Here is a 20,438-nt window from a genome sequence, read left to right as displayed (position 1 = left end):
ACTAGAACTCAAGAGTGAATTAATCAGGGTCACAGGAAACAAGTGCTATATAGCAAAATCAATTGTATATTTATATACTAGAAGCAAATGACTGGGGAATGAAACTTCAAATTCATTTTCAATTGTGTCAGAAGGCAAAATACTAGGAATAAATTTAACAAAAAATGTGCAGAGCTTCTAAAATGAAAACTATAAAACATTAAGAAAGAAATTAAGCAAGGCTTAAATAAATGGAGATACATATCATGTGAGTAGACATGATCAATATCATCCTTCTGAAATTGATCTATAGATTCAACCCAATCCAAGTTAAACCGTCAACACCTTTTTTAATAGAAAATGATAAATGTATTCTAAAATCTGTATAAAAAAGCAAAGGCCAAACAAATCTTGACCAAAACTAAAGTTGAAGAGTTTCTTCACCTGGTTTCAAGACTTACTCTAAATCTACAGTAATCAAGATAGTGTATTTATTAGTATAAGAATAGACAAACAGATTAATTATGAAAAAAAAAGAATCAACAGTCCAGAAATACAACCTCACACACATATGTTTATGATCAGTTGATTTTCAATAAAATACCAGGGCATTTCAGTGAAGAAAGGAGAATCTTTAATAAATGGTGCTGAGACAATTGGATAAACACAGAAAGAAAAGAACTCCACCCGCTATGTCACACAACTTACAGAAACTAATCTGGTATGTACTAAATGTAAAAACAAACTATAAAGATGTAGAAGGAAACATAGGAAAGTATTTGTGCAACTTTGGCCTAGGTAAGGATTCTTTAGGACACAGAAAGCACTAGTATAAATAATGGTAATCTGTATTTCATGAAAATTCACCTGCCATTTGCGCAAGAATAGAGGTTCCAGAAGGATGGGATCTTTGTCTTTTTCATCACTGTCTCCCTGTTGTACTCCCAGCAGTTTTCCTGGCTCAGTCCTTGTTGAATGTATGAACAGATGAATGAATGTTCCTGTAGTTCCATATGAAGTGATAGTATACTCAATTATTCCTCTGTTTGGAGTTTGATTCTTAACTATTTAGACTAAAAATATGTAGTTTGGCTGGGTGTAGTATCTCACATCTGTAATCCCAGCATGTTGGGAGGCCGAGGCAAGCTGATCACCTGAGGTCAGGAGTTCTAGACCAGCTTGGCCAACATGGTGAAACACCATCTTTACTAAACATACAAAAATTAGCTGGATATGGTGGCAGGTACTCAGGAGGCTGAGGCAGGCAAATAGTTTGAACCTGGGAGACAGAAATTGCAGTGAGCCACTATTGCACCATTGCACTCTATCCTGGACAACAAGAGCAAAACTCTGTCTCAAAAAAAAAAAATCGTTTTATTCATGAAAGCACAGTAACCCTTTAATAAAACTGTGATGGATGAGTTTTTGGTTAATGCAGTCCCTCTTTTTATTCCCTTTTCCTTTCTAGAATCTTCGCGGTCTTTCTTTTTATTTCCCAATCAGAACTTGAAGAAGAGACCTAATAGCATCCCAGATGACAAGATTTTCCAAACACATTTGATTCATGTACCCCATTAGTAAAATATTTGTACATACTTGCCATATAGGGACATGTATTTTGAAAATATATAAATATGTTACTATACTACTGGAAAATGAGATGTGCACAAAAATAATGTTTTAAGAAGATGAGGTGAAATTTCTAATGTTTTCTTCCTGTACTTCAGTGGATTGTTGCATATCACCCCTCCTCCCCATTTGTTCATCCCACTTTGAAGACACTGCCTTAGGGTAAATGCAATACCATGTTTACGTCTATGTATATACATCAGGGTATAATACTGCCATAATGTTAATACTTCTGCATTTTAAACATTAGCTCTGACTATGGATTGAAAGTCTTTGCTTTTGAAATCAATTTATATCATTTAGTGCAAGTAGGGTGGAATTTTTAGGTCTGGGGTGTACTATGAAATCATCTCAGCTAATTTTTACTGTATTTATTATTAACATTATTTAATGATAGTTTTTTTCACTGAAAGATATGTAGAGTATTTTAGAGGGAAGCAATACTGAGATTAGAAAAGTGGGAAGGAGGAAGAATGGAAGTGCTATAGAAAAGACAATGCCAATTTTAAAAACAGTTAAGTACATTATAAATATTGACAACAGTGCATTTGAATGAAATGTTGTCTTCTTGGGGGATTATAAAATATAGAAAATTAGCAGTGTAATATGTCTAAACAAACTTTTCTCCTCATAATGGGGAAAAATCATTCTCAAATAAAAAGACAGTTTTTAAAGAAGCATCAATTCTATAATAGAGCAGCCTGGGACAGGTTTGGAGACTTTAAGCCTGCTGTGTTACCTCTGAGACCTAAAGGAAGCAGAACATAAAAATAAGCCTCTATCAACTTGAAGCAAACCTAATCTTCGTGATCATGGTCGTGGTCTAAATCTATTAAAGGTGTTCAAATTCAGTGTCCTTGGTATCACTGTGGATTGACCTGAATAGTGAGCCATAAAGTTGTGTATTATAATTCTGGTTGGAAGATATGTGCTTAGGAAGTGAAACCGACAGCCAGTGTTTTGTGTCTGTCTCTAAGCAGACTAAGAGCCTATATAAAATGACAGATGCGTTTTTAGGGAAAGAAACCCATAATGTTTTCCTATTTAGTAGGTGACAGTATGTCCCAAGATAACACAAGCTTAAGGGGCTGGAACAAGTATGGTTATTAAAGGCTAGCAGTTTCTCAGTTCATCCAAATTGAATTTTTTCATAGGCTAGAGGACTGTGGAAATCTAGTGTAGAGTGCTGAAATAAATTAGCATATTAAGTGAATTTATATATTCAGGCTTCTGAGCACTTTGAATTTAAGGAAGAAATTTTATTACTTCTTGAAAGAAAAAGGCAATTCTTAAATTCTGTGTTTGATCTTCCTGTTAAAAAGGGTGTATATGATAAATTACATCATTTTGATGATTATCCGAAGAAGTGGTTATTAAATTGATGGGACTCTTTCTGTCCTCTCTCCTCTATTTTTTTAGAATTACTGATTTAGGGAACATCAAACGAAGATTATATTTATCAACGGTCCATAAGGAACTATCCTCAACTCCTCTTCATGCAAAAATTCCACTCTTTATGATCAAACGTAAGATTGTAAGTATCACATGAATGTTGCCTAAAATATTAAATTCAATTCAGCAAATATTAATTATGGGCTGACTCCATATGTGAGACACTTCATTAAGTACCATGGTGGTATAAAAAAATGAATAAAATTCATGGCCTTCCTTCCCCTCTCTTGAAAGAGCTTAACATTTAAGTGAAATAACATAATTATTTGAACACCTATAAAATCACCAAAACTGTGGTACAAAGCACAGTGGAGAGAGAAAGTGCTATTGGTACTATAAAAGGGAAAGGAATCCATCTGACTGGGGATGGGGGAAGGCTTTCTGAAGGAGATAGCACTTAGAGTGGACTTTGGAGGACCCTTAAGATTTCAACAGGGAGAGAAAGGAAGCCAAGCATTCCAGCCGAAGCAACAGCAGAAGCATGGAGGCTGGAAAGAGATAACCTCCCAAGAACAGCAAACAATTAATCATGGTTGCCAGGTTGATAGAGAGCCCTAAAGAAACATTGATCTTACAGTGCAAGAGCCTGATACGGGTTCAGAGGTTTTAAGTATGTTGTGTAACTTCTGAAGGGCCTGATTTTCCTGACAAGTCTTTGTCAAACTTCAATCATTTCAGCACTACTCTCAGTACCCTGTTTATGTACTACCCATTCTGAAATGCACTTGATACTTCCTTTAAATCAACTCTCTTCTTTTTTTTTTTCTTAAATTTATTTTTAAAAGAAAACTTTATATTAGTTTTATAAGTGGAAAACCAGTGTAATTTTCCAAAAATACAACATAAAAATAAACATACTGAAAACAAAACAGTATTTTAAAGTATAACTGGGAATTGTTTCTTGTTTAAGTTTCTGTCCTGAGTCCTGCTGTTTGTTCAAATGAGTTTATTAAGGATTAGATACATGTTCGAGCATTCTCCCTGTCACAGTTAGGACTGAAGGAAGACTGAAAAAGGGACATTTTTATTCCAGGATCCAGAGTTATTTAATGCCACACCCACATACCATCTAAAATCGTTTCACAAATGGTATATGTTCCACTCTTTGAGAACTACAGTGGTAGAGAAAAGGAAGGCATTAAAGCTTTTGGGCTAGTAAAGGACCACACAGTCACCTCTGTGGTTCAGGAAGATTAATCTGACAGTAATATTTGCAATGATTTGGAGTGGGTAGAAATTGGAAGTGAGGAAGCTATTTGCAATTATCTAGATTTGGGTTAGTTAGGACTGGTTGGGAGAGCGGTGGAGAAAGGGATGTGAAGCAACATCAGAAACTTATAGTCAGATGAGCTAAGACATATATGTAAACAGATCTTTTCTGTAGAGTGTGGTACATTCTGTGAGAGCAAGAATCAGAATGAACTACAGAGTAAAAGGAGAGTGGTCAGAGTAGGCCCTCTGAAGAAGTGAGTGCCTGAGCATGGCCTTGAAAGACAGGAAGCATTAACCAGTTGGATAATGGGAGAGGAGTGCTCCTGGAAGAAAACTAGCAGCATGAAGGGTAGCTGCTTGAAGTGAACAACAAGCCAAGTGATCTAGTGTTGCTGAAGAGAACCAAGGAGGTTCCAATAAGGGAGAATAGTTGAGAATGGAAAGTATTTAGAGAGCATGGTAATCATAAGTAACTTCAATAAGAAGTTCTGGTGTATTAGGAAAGAAGGCCATGAGCTAAGAGAATGGAAAATGCCAGCATTGAGTGCCTACTGACCATTTCTTTCAGTAGGCAGATCCACTGGGCTTGCTATTCTTATAGACATAAGTAAGAATGGGAATTAAACATAAATTTGGAGATTGACAGCCTGTAATAAAAATGAGCTGGATTATGGAATAAATGGTTGGTTTCTGTTTACAGTGGAAGTTTTAAAATTCATTTAATATTAATTATCCGTAAACGCTTGAACATTAAATGGGAATACTCCAGTTATTGGAGTTAAACCATTTAAGACGTTTAGGGAAACCTTACAAATAAAATTGTATTCATCCTTTTGTGTTTAGGTATTGATTTCCTTATTTATGTAAGATTGTTCAGAGTTCAGTATTAGGTGGTTTCTAAGAGTTAAAGCCCATGTGAGACAAATACACTATTCAGTGTTTAGTTAATAAATCATATTTGTCACTACCTTGCTTTTGTGAGTTCAGTCACCCTTTTCAGTTAACTAACTCTGAAGTCTAGATATTGCATCAAAATCTGAGCATTATATATGTGGCTATAACCCACATACACAGTGTACAATCATGGAAATCCAGTATTTGAAAATTAAATATTATCTATTATTAGTAAACCACACAAGTATCTTAATGAGATAGGAAGTGAACTTGACTGAAAGATCTTTCATATTTGATAAATGAGTTTTTCAGATGAATATGTGTTAAGTGTTAACAGTGCCGGGTATGTAATGACATAAACAATTTAGTATTTAAACTATAAAAAAAGGAGCCGTAATAGGTACCGTGGAACAATGTTTCCTAAGCCTCTTCAATTCATCTGTCTTCTTCATGTTTCTACCCCTGGGAAAATGGCTCAATTCAGCTTTTTAAAAAAAAGGAGAGGCCGGGTACAGTGGCATACGCCTGTAACCCCAGCACTTTGGGAGGCCAAGGCTGGCGGAGGTCTGGAGTTCAAGACCAGCCTGACGAACATGGAGAAACCCCGTCTCTCCTAAAAAATACAAAAATTAGTCAGGCATGGTGATGTATGCCTGTAGTCTCAGCTGCTCAGGAGGCTGAGGCAGGAGAATCACTTGAACCCGGGAGGAAGAGGTTGCAGTAAGCCAAGATTGCACCATTGCTCTCCAGCCTGGGCAACAAGAGCAAAACTCTGTCTCAAAAAAAAAAAAAAAAGATGTAGACAAGAAAGTTAATATGAAGGAATCATATTAGTGACTACTCTAGGTGACTTCAGCTCATGTTATGCTAAATTTTAAACAGCAAAACAGTCATAGCATATCTAGAACTTTCCTTCTGAATATGGGTAAATCTAGAAAAAAATTTGAAACAATGCTAAACAATAAGAACCAGATAGGGCATTTGTTTCCATGGTGTTCTCCTCAGGCCCATATGCCAACCCAGTGAGATCATCAAGTCATAATTACTTGTAATATGTTCTAATTACTCTATATTTTATTACCTATATAACATGTAAATAGTATATGGGGGTTAAGAACATAGAATCTGGATTCTGACACTTACTAGTTTTGTGATCCTGTGCAAAGTTCCTGTTTCATTTTCTTCATCTATAAAATGCAGGTAATATGAAGTATGCATACCATTAAGGTTGTTGTGGGGATTTCCATGAATTAATAAGCATAAAGCTCTTAGAATAGTGCCTGGCATAGAGTAAGCCCTAGATACGGATTGTAAGTTCTATCTGATCTATAGATGCTACTTCTTCCAGAAAACATACTATGATTTCCCCTCTGCGGATTAGACATTTTGGACATAGCCCATCATTGCTATTCACAGTTTCACAACCCTCATAATGACTCTCCACCCTGCACTTTAATAATCTGTTTACTTGTCTTTTTTTCCCAGTAGATTATAAGCATATCATCTCCAGTCCCTATCAGTGCATGGCATATAGTAAGTGCTCAATAAATGTTTACTGAACAAATAGGCAAGTCTTAATGTATCTCCTGACATAGGAGAAAAAATAATGAGTTTATCATGGCCAAATTATATAAACTTTTTAAATGTGCTTGGTGATTCCACAAATGCCCAGGAATATTCAGATATTAAGAAATTTGGTTTGAAAACTTGCTTTTATTCCTCCTAATCCAAGAGGTGCTTGGCAGCAGAGGTCTTTCCTTTCCACTACTACTGTACTCTATTCCCAGTGAGCCCTTATTTAATTAAAACTGACTTGTGTTTGGGGGCAAATTTCCAGAAAGCAGCAAGGTGGCAGAAAGCATCTCACCCATTCAAGATGCCGTCCCTAGGGGCCTTCCTGGTGTTGATGTTATGTTGGCCCCAGTTCTCTGTTTTTGCCAAAGCACTTGTCACTTCTTTCTACCCCTTAGGAACTAGTGGATATTTTGTTGGCAGACCCCAAAACAGCATTCTAAAAGCAGTTCAGCTAGCATTTATAAATCAGGAAATTTCATGTAAAATTCCTAATTTCAGACCTCCCCTGAAAAAAAGTCAGATTTCTCAATATTGAACCTGCTTTATTGCATACAAGCACTTGGTAGGAGCTAAGTAGTAATGGCACATTTCTAAGAAGCTATAAGCTCTCCTGTGAAGTTGAATCCTCTTTACTCATAAGGTATGCAAGTGGACTCAGACCCTTCTTGCTTCACTCATTTCAGTTTTCTGCCAGGGCCCTCTAGGTGTTCATCAGGAACCCTTGATTTACAGGATAATTGCCAAATGGTCCACTTTGCCTTGGTTTTTTAGCTAAAGCCTTTATGTAGCCCAAGGCTGCAAATAAAGTTAATATTCTTCTAGCCACACCAATATGAATATTTATATATAAACCATTTTTTTAAATGCCCTTAAATGTTTATCCTTTCAAAAATTTTTATATTGCATGTTATTTTTAGCTGTGAAGAGTCCCTTGAACATGTAAGTTATAACAATTTATGCTTTTAACTTGGGTTTACAATGGCAAGATCAATTTTTAAAATTAAAAACTATCAGATTAAATAGTAGAAGTACCCACTTAGTTGAGACTCACTGGAATCAATCTTACTACTATAATGTAATTTCAATTAGTTGATGCTGGTATCAGATGAACATCAATGTCTCGTTACCAAAGTATGTGTTAATGTACAGTAAATTTAATTCCATTTGAACAGGAAGTTCAATTATGAGATATCATTCAGCATAAATCATTCATTGGAGATATAACAAAGTGATATGATAAATTACAATGCCAAAATCTTTTAGTAACCTCTAGAATTCAGATACCCAGTGTTTGTCATTTAAATGGATAAAATTACTCTTTAGGAGCTGTTCCATCTTGAACCACAACTCTAAAGGAATATTTTATAGCTTTTATTACAAACTAGAAGTCTGGTATAATGTCTTTAAAGCTTCCCTTCATAGATCATTTTTCCCATAGAGCCAATGATTTGGAAGTTTGAGGTTTTTAATAGTGTTTAATTTCTTGAATGTCATTGAATGAGAAGGGAATGGAGGATGCAGATTTATTCAGACAAAAGGTCATTTAGAGATACGTACAAGAAGCAATTAGAGAATGTCTCTTAATATTATCATTCGTAATGTTATCATTCTAACCTAGAATCCATTGTTATGTTAATGGTACTTGCTTGAGAGTTTTTAAATGTTTTCATCTCATTTATGTGAATATTATTTTTTCTTCACCCACTCTGTCACCCAGGGTGGAGTGCAGTAGCACAATCTCAGCTCACTGCAACCTCTGCCTCCCAGGTTCAAATAATTCTCCTGCCTCAGCCTCCTGAGTATCTGGGACTATAGGGACCTGCCACCACACGTGGCTTATTTTTGTATTTTTAGTAGAGACAGTGTTTCACCATGTTGGCCATGCTGGTCTCTAACTCCTGACCTCAAGTAACCTGCCTGCCTCAGCCTCCCCAAGTGCTGGGATTATAAGCATGAGCCACTGTGCCTAGTCCGATTATTATTTTTAAATATATTTTTTCTTTCCCTACTTACGTCTCGGTCTAATATGGGTACTGAAGAAATTTGGGAAAAAGAGAACTGTCTTGTGCCTTCTGCTGGTCCTGAATGATTAAGTAGGCACAATTAATTCAAAATAAGTTTATTCTGGAAAACACATGATTACTTACCTTTAGGGTCACCCCAGTTTTGAAATGCTTAAATTGGCAGGATGCTGTTGGGATTAACATGTGGCCTCTGGAGCTAGATTCTATGGGTTCAGATTCTGGTTCTGTCACTTCCTGACTGCAAGCCATTGAGCAAATCAGTTGATCTCTCTGATTCAGTTTCCTCAAGAGTTAGACAGTGCAATGATAGAAACTGCTTAATAGACCAGTTGTTAGGATTAAGTAGGTTGTGACTTATAACAGTGCCATAGTCATAGTATGTGCTCAGTCTGTGTTAATTGATGTTGTTATTATTTTACTATTTTCCATTGACATGAATCCATATTTGTTAACCAGTAAATACAGTGTCATCATAAACCTCTGAACTTACAGTTTATTTTAATTAACAAATATTGATTGAGTTCCTGCTGTCGGCCAAGGTCTGTGCCAAAAGATATGAATCCAAAGGTGAATTGAACATGGTGTTTCTCCTTGAGGATATTATAATATGGCAGAAAAGGCAAACATGTAAATAATTACTGATAATGGGCTATGATAAACACCAAACTAGTCTTATAAGTGCTAGTTGAGGAAAATATCAGACTTTTCTAGCCAAGTTGGGGATGATTGTAAGTAAAGTAATTTTCTCTTGGAGCAACATTTAAAACTCTTTTAGGAAAGACAACAACATCTAGAAATTCAACAACACAGTAGTCACAATTTCCAGTATATAATAAAAATAAAATTTCTAGATACACAAAGGGGGAAAACCCCATAACCAGGAGAAAAAAAATCAGTGACTAGAAATAGACCCAGACATGACAAAGATTAATAGGATGAGGAGACAAGGGCTTTAAAATAACTGTTATAAATAAAGTAAAGGATTTAAAGACAATATTCACATAATGAGAAAACAAGGAGAGGACATAAATAGAGAAATAAAAGCTATAAAAATAAAATTTAGAATCTATAAAGATATCAGATAATTCAACAAGAAAAAAACAAATAACCCCATTAAAAAGTGAGCCATGAGTATGAACAGACAATTCTCAAAAGAAGACATGCAAGTGGCCAACAAAAATATTTTTAAAAATGATCCACATCAATAATCATCAAAGAAATGCAAATTAAAACCACAATGAGATACCATCACACATCAGTCAGAATAAAAAGTCAAAAAATAACAGGTGTTGGTGAGGTTATGGAGAAATGAGAATGCTTATACACTGTTAGTGGGAATATAAATTAGCACAACCTCTATGGAAAACAACATAGACATTTTTCAAAGAACTAAAAATAGAGCTACCATTTGGCCCAGCAATCCCACTACTTGATGTCTACCCAAAGAAAAGAAATCCTCATATCAAAAAGACACCTGCCCTCATATGTTTATTACTGAACTATTATCAATAGCAAAGACATGGAATCAACCTAAGTGTCCACCAGCAGATGACTGAGTAAAGCAAATGTGGTATATATACCATGAAATACGGCACAGCCTTTAAAAAAAGAATGAAATCATGTATTTTGCAGCAACATGATGGAGCTGAAGGCCATTATCCTAAGCAAAATAACAGAAAATCAAATACTCATGTTCTTATTCATAAATGGGAGCCAAACAATGGGTACCCATGTACATATAGAGGGAAGCAGTAGGCACTGGCTATTTTAAAAGTCAGGCAATATATCTATGTAACAAATCTAGATATATACTGCTTCATCTATAATTTAAAAACTTTTTAAAAGAAATTAGCATTCTAGAACTGAAAAAAAAATAGAATATCTGAAATAAAAGACTCACTGGATGGGTATAACACCACGTAAAACACTGGGGAATATCAGTAAAACTGAAGTCAGAAATACTCAGCAAAACAAGAACAAACTACCAATATATACAACACTGATAAGCCTTAAATATTATAAGTGAAAGACACCATTTACTGTGATTCCATTTACATAAAATTATAGAACAAACACAATCTAAGGTGCAAGAAATCAGTGGTTGCCCCTACGAGGGGTGAGTTCTGGGATTATTTGGGAAGCTGCACAGGATCTGTCTGGGGCGATTGAAACATCCTGTATCTTGATGGGATGTGGTATTCAGGTGTATGATATGGTCATAACTAATTGAATTATATCCTTAACATCTGTGCATTTCATAGTATGAAAGCCTAAAAGATTTTGTGGTTGACATTTATTGAGCATGAATGATGTGCCAGGCACTATTATAAGTGCTTATATGTGCTTAAACATTTAATCCAAACAACTCTGTGAGGAATATACATTATTATCGCCATTTTATAAATGAGGAAAAGGAGGCTAAGAGAGGTTCAGTATCTGGGAACATTATATAACTAGTAAGTGGTGAGGTTGATATCCAAATCCAGACAGTCTAGCTCCAGAGCCCAAACTCTTGCATCCCTGAGAAGAATATATTTCAAAGGAGTTGCCACTATGGTTTAACCAGCAGCAGTTGCCAGACAGATTAAAAATAGACTGTGTGACTTGATGATTAAAATAATGTCCAGTTCCAAATTTTTTAAAGTGAATGACTTCAGAATAATGAAGTTAAGTCTCAGGATGTAGCCCTATGAGTGGATTTGGAATAGAGAGGTAAAGGAAAGAGAGTTAAAGGACCATTCGGATGTTTAACGGAATGTTAGAAGATGAGATGAACCTGGTTCCAGCTTTGTTCAGGAGTGTGAATAGAGGATGGTGTGGTTGCATCTGTAGGAGAGACAGGAATGACCAGGGAATGATTTGAATGAAGATTGATGAAGTTAAAAGGTAGTAGAGCCTGTCTTTGCAATACCTTGGGCTTCAAAGATGATAGAAGTCCAAGTCAGAAACACAAACCCTCTCCTACTACCTCCCAGCCCCTGGCCCTCACAATAGAGGGCTGTAGAAGCACAAATGAACTCCGTAAGTGAACTTCCACTCCAGAGTTGAAGGAGAAATAACATCTCAGAGAAAAGCTAGGTTTCATTGACGGAAAATGCAGAGAATGTAAGTACTTTTTGTAAGTAAGAATTTTAGGGGGCACGGTGAAAGAGTGGCTTGAGGATGGAGCTCTGATTTCAAAAAGAGATAGTTTGTTCCATGTGGGTAGGAATTGAGAGGTACACATGGATTGCTGAACAGGTATTGTGACAATACTTCTACAAGAAACTTGCCCTTTCTTGGTTCAGCCAAGAGCAAGCTCTGGCAGCTCTGGCAGCCCCAGCTTTCCTTCCTCTCCTCCCCTCTTTCCACAGAAGGACTTGTCATGATTTGCTTTTCCTAGGGAAATTGTTTCTAATACATTAGTAATAGGCAACTGCTTCTTCTAACCTTGTGAATATAAAATTACCATTTCAATCTATGCCTACACCACTTATTAAACACAATGTAATGATGGAGATGAATAAGGTCATTGTAAGCCGATTTTCTATTGAGAAATTATAACTGAAGTGAACAATTTTATTGATTGATTGATTGAGATGGAGTCTCACTCTGTCACCCAGGCTGGAGTGCAGTGGTGTGATAGTGGCTCACTGCAACCCAGCCTCCACCTCCCTTGTTCAAGGGATTCTCTTGCCTGAGCCTCACGAATAGCTGGGACTACAGGTGCGTACCACCATGCCTGGCTAATTCTTGTATTTTTAGTAGAGATGGAGTTTCACCATATTGGCCAGGCTAGTCTTGAACTTCACACCTCGTGATCCACCTGCCTTGGCCTCCCAAAGTGCTGGGATTACAGGCATGAGCCACCACGCCCGGCCTGAAAAATTATTTTTAAAGGCACAATAATAAACATCATAAGACTGTGGTTTCTGTATACCATTATGGAAATGAGAAAACAGAATGAGGTTCTAAAACTCTGGGAAGAGATGTACTTTAAGATTGCCAGGGTATGAAATTGTGGTTTCTTGTTTGTCATTTCCTTTTGGAAGGACAGTGCTAGCTAGAACTGTACACTGTTAGTAACACAAGCTTTTTCTGTACTGACAAATGTAAGTAATTATTTATTGAGATCTCTTTTTCTGTACTGACAAATGTAAGTAATTATTTATTGCGATCTCTTCTGTAGTAATGGCAGACAGTAGGAGCATAAGGAATCAAAAATATGCTCCCAAGGATTTATTATTTCATGCACTAGAACGTGTTGGGGGGGTGTATGTGCTCACAGTATATGCAATCCTTTCAACAGTATAATAAAGTCATATTCCAAACATGAGTTGGTAAAAACTAGAAATTCATGCTTTGAATCATTCTGTCACCCTTTGCCAGTCAACTCCTTTATGCAAAATTTCATACTGGAAATAAAGAGCATAAGCTCACTTATTAATTCAAGCAACATACTAAATAGAACTGTCTTTTCTGTATCAGATTTCTGTCTTTCTGGTACATACTTCTTAAGGACTAATAATTATGGACAATTAGATTGAGTTATTTCCTGCTGGACTAGAGTTGTACATAGGAATATAGTAATTAGAGATCAAGAAAAATGTCAAAAAGGGATTTTTAAGAGTGAATATCATCAAGAATAGTGAAACTAGTATTTCACAAAGTTCAGTTATAATTCAGATAATCCACCTGTTGGTAGTAGAGAGTCTATACACTTTGCTAATAATTCAGAAAATACATCACAGCATTTATATGAACAATGAGTTACTTGTTGAAGCATATAAAAATTGGAAGCTTTATCAATATCAACTAAATCAAAAAATAATTTCTGTTTCCTCTAGCCAAGGGGGATTTGTGAAAGCTATTTCCATCTTTTTTAGAAACCACCCCCATCTGTATTCCCAGGAAATTGATTCCATTAAATAAAGTTATCAATTTCCAGACATTTTTTGTTGGATGATTATAAAATGAAAGATTGAGTGTATGTGTGTAGGCATGCACACATACACTCAGTGTCCACACTCAGCACACATACACACACATCTTCATATGTTCATATACACACACATATGCATACCCTTATTTGTTTAGTACATTCCATGAAGCATGAGTCCAGGTTGACAACTAAAAGGAGCATGATCATGATGGATAAGAAAAATGTATAGTGGATAAGGATATTGTTTTTTAGGACTCAGAGTTTTAAGGAGGTTGGAACTGACTCCCATGCAGAGCTGGCAGTGTAGCCAGCTGGAGTTTGTCTAAGTGGGTAATAAAGAGGCAGGACCCTGAGAAGAAGTGCCCAGCATGTCATGTCCATGCCACCCTGGCCCTGGAAAATCTATTTGTTGATTAAAACCAAACTCAGATGTTACCTCTAAGACTTAGGGTCAAAGAAAATAAAGCAGATAACTTTTAAAAGCAATGATTAATGCTAAAAATATTCTTGAAGTTATGTAAGGAAGAAAAAGGTAATCATAGAGAGCCACTTGGCTCAGTTGTATACAGTATTTACATAGTCACAAGAAAGAAAACACAGAATATGGACTTTAGGGGAAAAAAATGAGAGCAAATCAGAGAGCAGCAAATAATTATCCAGGGAGGATCAAGTAGGGGAAGCAAAGTGTATAAGCTAGCTAAGCCTTGTCTTCCTTATTAGGAAGTCAGTAGATAGTGTCTAAAATTGATGAATCAATTTTAAAATGCAGAGGGAAGAAACAGTTAAATGAGCTGACAATATGAATAGATGAGAGGTAGGATGACAAAGAACTGTATTTTGTATGAAACTTTTGATTCTTTTTGGCTTAGATTTGTATATAATACCATAATATGATTTTTAAAATGTTTTTTCAAATAAGGCTTTCCCAAACCTCCTCACATCCCCACCATGAGTGCCCTCTATAGTAACTGTATTAAGTATATACCACATGTCTGCTTTCCTTCTCCAGCTGGAAGGAATGTCTTAATTATGTCTGTATCCCCGGAGCCAAGCCCAGAGTCTGATACATGATAGGTACTTAGCATGTGTGGGGAAGAATGGGTCACTGGGATTGCTGACTGATGAACCAGCTGAATGGTTGGGATTGGGGCATGATATGAAGTCTTTTAGGAATAGGAACCACATTTATACAACAATAATATTGCTCATATAATAATAAGATTTATGATTGGTTATCTAGAAACCTCCATCCCCTATAACCTGCATTTCACCAAGCCACAGTGTTTCACCGCATGGCATATCTCCTGGATTTGTCCCTTAGACTCTACTTCCTACTTCATCTTCCTAGCCAGCCCTCCTTACTTGATGCTTAGATGACTGACAGGGACCAAACTAGTCTTTCTGTGCCTTGGTGCTCTCCATTCTGCCTCCTTCCCCCGACCAACCCCATCTCTCACCCCAAAATATTCCTGCATCATGGTTAGTCCAAACTTCTCAGTACTCTGCTTTTGTACATTCTTTTCTTAAGAGCCACAGTGATGCTTTCCCCTCTCCAGATGCTCTGAAACACAGCCTCACTGGCCCATCTCACATTACTTCTTTCCTCTCCAGTGTTCACCATTCTGCCAATCAAGCCAATCTCACTATTACTCGATTCTCAATCTCCCTGCTACCTTTGCTGACACCAGGCTCCTTCAAAGACCAAAGGTTAGATAAATCCACGAAGATGGGGAGAAACCAGTGCAAAAAGGCTGAAAATTTCAAAAACCAGAATGCCTCTTCTCCAAAGGATCACAACTCCTCACCACCAAGGAAAGAAAATTGGACAGAGATTGAGTTTGATGAATTGACAGAAGTGGGTTTCAGAAGGTAGATAATAACAAACTCCTTTGAGTTAAAGGAGCATGTTCTAACCTAATGCAAGGAAGCTAAGAACCTTGAAAAAAGGTTAGATAAATTGCTAACTATAATAACCAGTTTAGAGAAGAACATAAATGACTTGATGCAGCTGAAAAACACAGCACATGAATGTTGTGAAGCATACACAAGTATCAATAGCCAAATCGATCAAGTGGAAGGAAAGGTATCAGAGATTGAAGATCAACTCAATGAAATAAAGCAAGAAGATTAGAGGGAAAAAGAACAAACAAAGTCTTCAAGAAATATGGGACTATGTGAAAAGACCAAATCTACGTTTGATTGATGTACCTGAAAGTGATGGAGAGAATGGGACCAAGTTGGAAAACACTCTTCAGAATATTAGCCAGGAGAACTTCCCCAACCTAGCAAGGCAGGCCAGCATTCAAATTTAGGAAATACAGAAAACCCTACAAAGATATGCCTTGAGAAGAGCAACCCCAAGACACATAATTGTCAGATTCATCAAGGTTGAAATGAAGAAAAAAATGTTAAGGGCAGCCAGAGAGAAAGATCAGGTTACCGACAAAGGGAAGCTCACCTGAATAACAGCAGATCTCTCTGCAGAAATTCTACAAACCAGGAGAGAATGGGGGCCAACATGCAACATTCTTAAAGGAAAGAATTTTCAACCCAGAATTTCATATCCAGCCAAACTGTGCTTCATAAGTGAAGGAGAAATAAAAGACTTCAAACTATACTACAAGGCTACAGTAATCAAAACAGCATGATACTGGTAACAAAACAGAGACACAGAACAATGGAACAGAACAGAGACCCCAGAAGAACACCACACATCTACAACCATTTGATCTTTGACAAACCCAGCAAAAACAAGCAATGGGAAAAGGATTCCCTGTTTAATAAATGGTGTTGGGAAAACTGGCTAGTAATGTGCAGAAAGCAGAAACTGGACACCTACCTGTCACCTTACACTAAAATTAACTCCAGATGGATCAAAGATTTAAACAAAAAACTTAACACCATAAAAACACTAGAAGGAAGCGTAGGCAAAACCACCCAGAACATAGGCAAAGGCAAGGACTTCATGACTAAAACACCAAAAACAATGGCAATAAAAGCCAGGATAGACAAACGGGATCTAATTAAACTCCAGAGCTTCTGTACAGCAAAAGAAACCGTCATTAGAGTGAATCAGCAACCAACAGAATGGGAAAAAAATTTTGCAATCTACCCATCTGACAAAGGGCTAATATCCAGAATCTACAAAGAACTAAAACAGATATACAAGAAAAAAACAACCCCAGGGCGAAGGATATGAATAGACAGTTTTCAAAAGAGGACATATATGAGGTCAACAAACATATGAAAAAAATGCTCATCATCACTGGTCATTAGAGAAATGCAAATCAAAACCACACTGAGATATCATCTCACACCAGTTAGAATGGTGTTCATTAAAAAAATTGGGAGGCAACAGATGCTGGAGAGGATGTGGAGAAATAGGAACAGTCTTACACAGTTGGTGGGAGTGTAAATTAGTTCAGCCATTGTGGAAGACAGTGTGGCGATTTCTCAAGGATCTAGAAATAGAAATTCCATTTGACCCAGCAATCTCACTATTGGGTATATACCCAAAGAACTATAAATCATTCTACTATAAAGACATGCACATGTATGTTCATTGCAGCCCTGTGTACGTTAGCAAAGACCTGGAACCAACCCAAATGCCCATCAGTGATAGGCTGGACAAAGAAAATGTGGTACATATACACCATGGAATACTATGCAGCCATAAAAAACAATGAGTTCGGTGTCCTTTGTAGGGACTTGGATGAATCTGGAAACCATCATTCTCAGCAAACTGACCCAAGAACAGAAAGCCAAGCACTGTATTTTCTCACTCATAGGTAGATGTTGAACAACAAGAACACGTGGACTCAGGGAGAGGAGCATCACACACAGGGGACAGTTGATGAGGGGGGTAGGGGAGAGACAATGGGGGGGTGGGGAGGAAAGGCATGGTGGGGAGGGATCACATGGGGAGAAATGCCAGATATAGTATGCACCTAAAGTAAAATAAATAAATTTAAAAATAAGAATAAATAAAAATAAAATCCTTTACAGACAAGCAATGCTGAGAGATTCTGTTACCACCAGGCCAGCCTTAAAAGAGCTCCTGCAGGAAGCACTAAACATGGAAAGAATCAACCGGTACTAGCCACTGCAAAAACATGCCAAATTGTAAAAACCATCAAACGCTGTGAAGAAACTGCATAAACTAATAGGCAAAATAACCAGATAGCATCCATAATAGCAGGATCAAATTCACACATAACAATATTAACCTTAAATATAAATGGGCTAAATGCCCCAAGTAAAAGACACAGACTGACAAATTGGATAAAGCTTAAAGACCCATTGGTGTGCTGCATTCAGGAGACCCATCTCACATGCGAAGATACACTGAGGCTCAAACTAAAAGAATGGAGGAATATTTACCAAGCAAATGGAAAGAAAAAAAAAGAAGCAGGGTTTGCATTCCTAGTCTTTGATAAAACAGACTTTAAACCAACAAAGATCAAAAGAGACAAAGAAGGGCATTACATAATGGTAAGGGGATCAATGCAACAAGAAGAACTAACTATCCTAAATCTACATGCACCAAATACAGGAGCACCCAGATTTATAAAGCAAGTTCTTAGACACCTACAAAGACACTTAGACTCCCACAGAATAACAGTGGGAGACTTTAGCATCCCACTGTCAATATTAGACAGATCAACCAAACAGAAAATTAACAAGAATGTCCAGGATTTGAACTCAGCTCTGGACCAAGCAGACCTAACAGACATCTACAGAACTCTCTACCACAATCAACAGAATATACATTCTTCTCAGCATTCCACCTTACACTTATTCTAAAACTGACCACATAATTGGAAGTAAAACACTACTTAGCAAATGCAAAAGAATGGAAATCATAACAGTCTCTCAGACAATAGTGCAGTCACATTAGAACTCAGGATTAAGAAACTCAATCAAAACCACACAACTACATGGAAACTGATCAGTGTGCTCCTGAATGACTATGGAGTAAATAACAAAATTACGGCAGAAATAACAATGTTCTTTGAAACCAGTGAGAACAAAGACACAACATACCAGAATCTCTGGGACATATTTAAAGCAGTGTGAAGAGGGAAATTTATAGCACTAAATGCCCACAGGTGAAAGCAGGAAAGATCTAAAATTGATACCCTAACATCACAAAAGAACTAAAGAAGCAAGAGCAAACAAATTGAAAAGCAAGCAGAAGACAAGAAATAACTAAAATGAGAGCAGAACTGAAGGAGACAGAGACACAAAAAAACCCTTCAAAAAAATTAGTGAATCCAGGAGCTGGTTTTTTGAAGATCAACAAAACAGATAGACCACTACCCAGACTAATAAAGAAGAAAAGAGAGAAGAATCAAATAGATGCAATAAAAAATGATAAATGGGATATCACCACCAATCCCACAGAAATACAAACTACCATCAGAGAATACTACAAACACCTCTACACAAACTAGAATATCTAGAAGAAATGGATAAATTCCTGGACAGAACTGGGAAAAAAAGAGCCCACATAGCCAAGACAATCCAAAGCAAAAAGGGCAAAGCTGGAGGCATCACGCTATCTGACTTCAAATTATACTACAGCACTACAGTAACAAAAACAGCATGGTGCTGGTACCAAAACAGATCTGTAGACCAATAGAACAGAACAGAGGCCTTAGAAATAACACCACACATCTACAACCATCTGATCTTTGACAAACCTGACAAAAGTATGCAAAGGGGAAAGGCTTCCCTATTTAATAAATGGTGTTGGGAAAACCGGCTAGCCATGTGCAGAAAGCTGAAAATGGATACCTTTCTTACACCTTATACAAAAATTAACTCAAGATGGATTAAAGACTTAAACATAAGACCTAAAACCATAAAAACCCTAGAAGAAAACTTAGGCAATACCATTCAGGACATAGGCATGGGCAAAGACTTCACGACTAAAACAGCAAAAGCAGTGGCAACAAAAGCTAAAATAGACAAATGGGATCTAAATAAACTAAAGCAAAAGAAACTATTATCAGAGTGAACAGGTGACCTATAGAATGGGAGAAAATTTTTGCAATCTATCCATCTGACAAAGGGCTAATATCCAGAATCTACAAAGAACTTAAACAGATTTACAAGAAAAAAAAAAAAACCCGTGAAAAAGTGGGTGAAGGAATGAATGACAATTCTCAAAAGAAGACATTTATTCAGCCAACAACCATACAGAAAAAAGCTCATCATTACTGGTCATTAGAGAAAGGAAAATCAAAACCACAATAAAACACCACCTCATGCCAGTTAGAATGGTGATCCTCAAAAAGTTAGAAAACAACAGATGCTGGAGAGGATGTGGAGAAATAGAAACACTTTTACACTGTTGGTGGAAGTATAAATTAGTTCAATCATTGCAGAAGACAGTGTGGCAATTCCTTAGGGATCTAGAACTAGAAATACCATTTGAGCCAGCAATCCCATTATTGTATATATACCCAAAGGATTATAAATCATTCTACTATAAAGACACACGCACACTTCTGTTCACAATAGCGAAGATGTGGAACCAACCCAAATGCCCATCAATGATAGAATGGATAAAGAAAATATGGCACATATACACCATGGAATACTATGCAGCCATAAAAAAGGATGAGTTCATGTCCTTTGTAGGGACATGGATGAAGCTGGAAACCATTATTCTCAGGAAACTAACACAAGAACAGAAAACCAAACACTGCATGTTCTCATTCATAAGTGGCAGTTGAACAATGAGAACA

General features: G+C 36.8%; 1 protein-coding gene across 8 annotated transcripts in view; it reads left to right on the top strand.

Annotated features, from left to right (window-relative positions):
- CFAP20DC (CFAP20 domain containing) overlaps nt 1–20,438 on the top strand; it is a 287,993-nt gene that overhangs the window by 115,039 nt on the left and 152,516 nt on the right. For all 8 annotated transcript variants that reach the window (XR_012518796.1, XM_074404464.1, XM_074404462.1 and 5 more), the window contains exon 5: nt 3,028–3,142. Coding sequence is in view for 7 of the 8 variants with exons in the window: in XM_074404464.1 (XP_074260565.1) it covers nt 3,028–3,142 (115 nt within the window). In the remaining variant the exon portion in view is untranslated. The remainder of the gene's footprint in view (nt 1–3,027; nt 3,143–20,438) is intronic.

This window comes from Saimiri boliviensis, chromosome 8, assembly GCF_048565385.1.
Source record: "Saimiri boliviensis isolate mSaiBol1 chromosome 8, mSaiBol1.pri, whole genome shotgun sequence".
Taxonomy (NCBI): domain Eukaryota; kingdom Metazoa; phylum Chordata; class Mammalia; order Primates; family Cebidae; genus Saimiri; species Saimiri boliviensis.
This window is presented reverse-complemented; position numbering and strand designations above follow the sequence as displayed.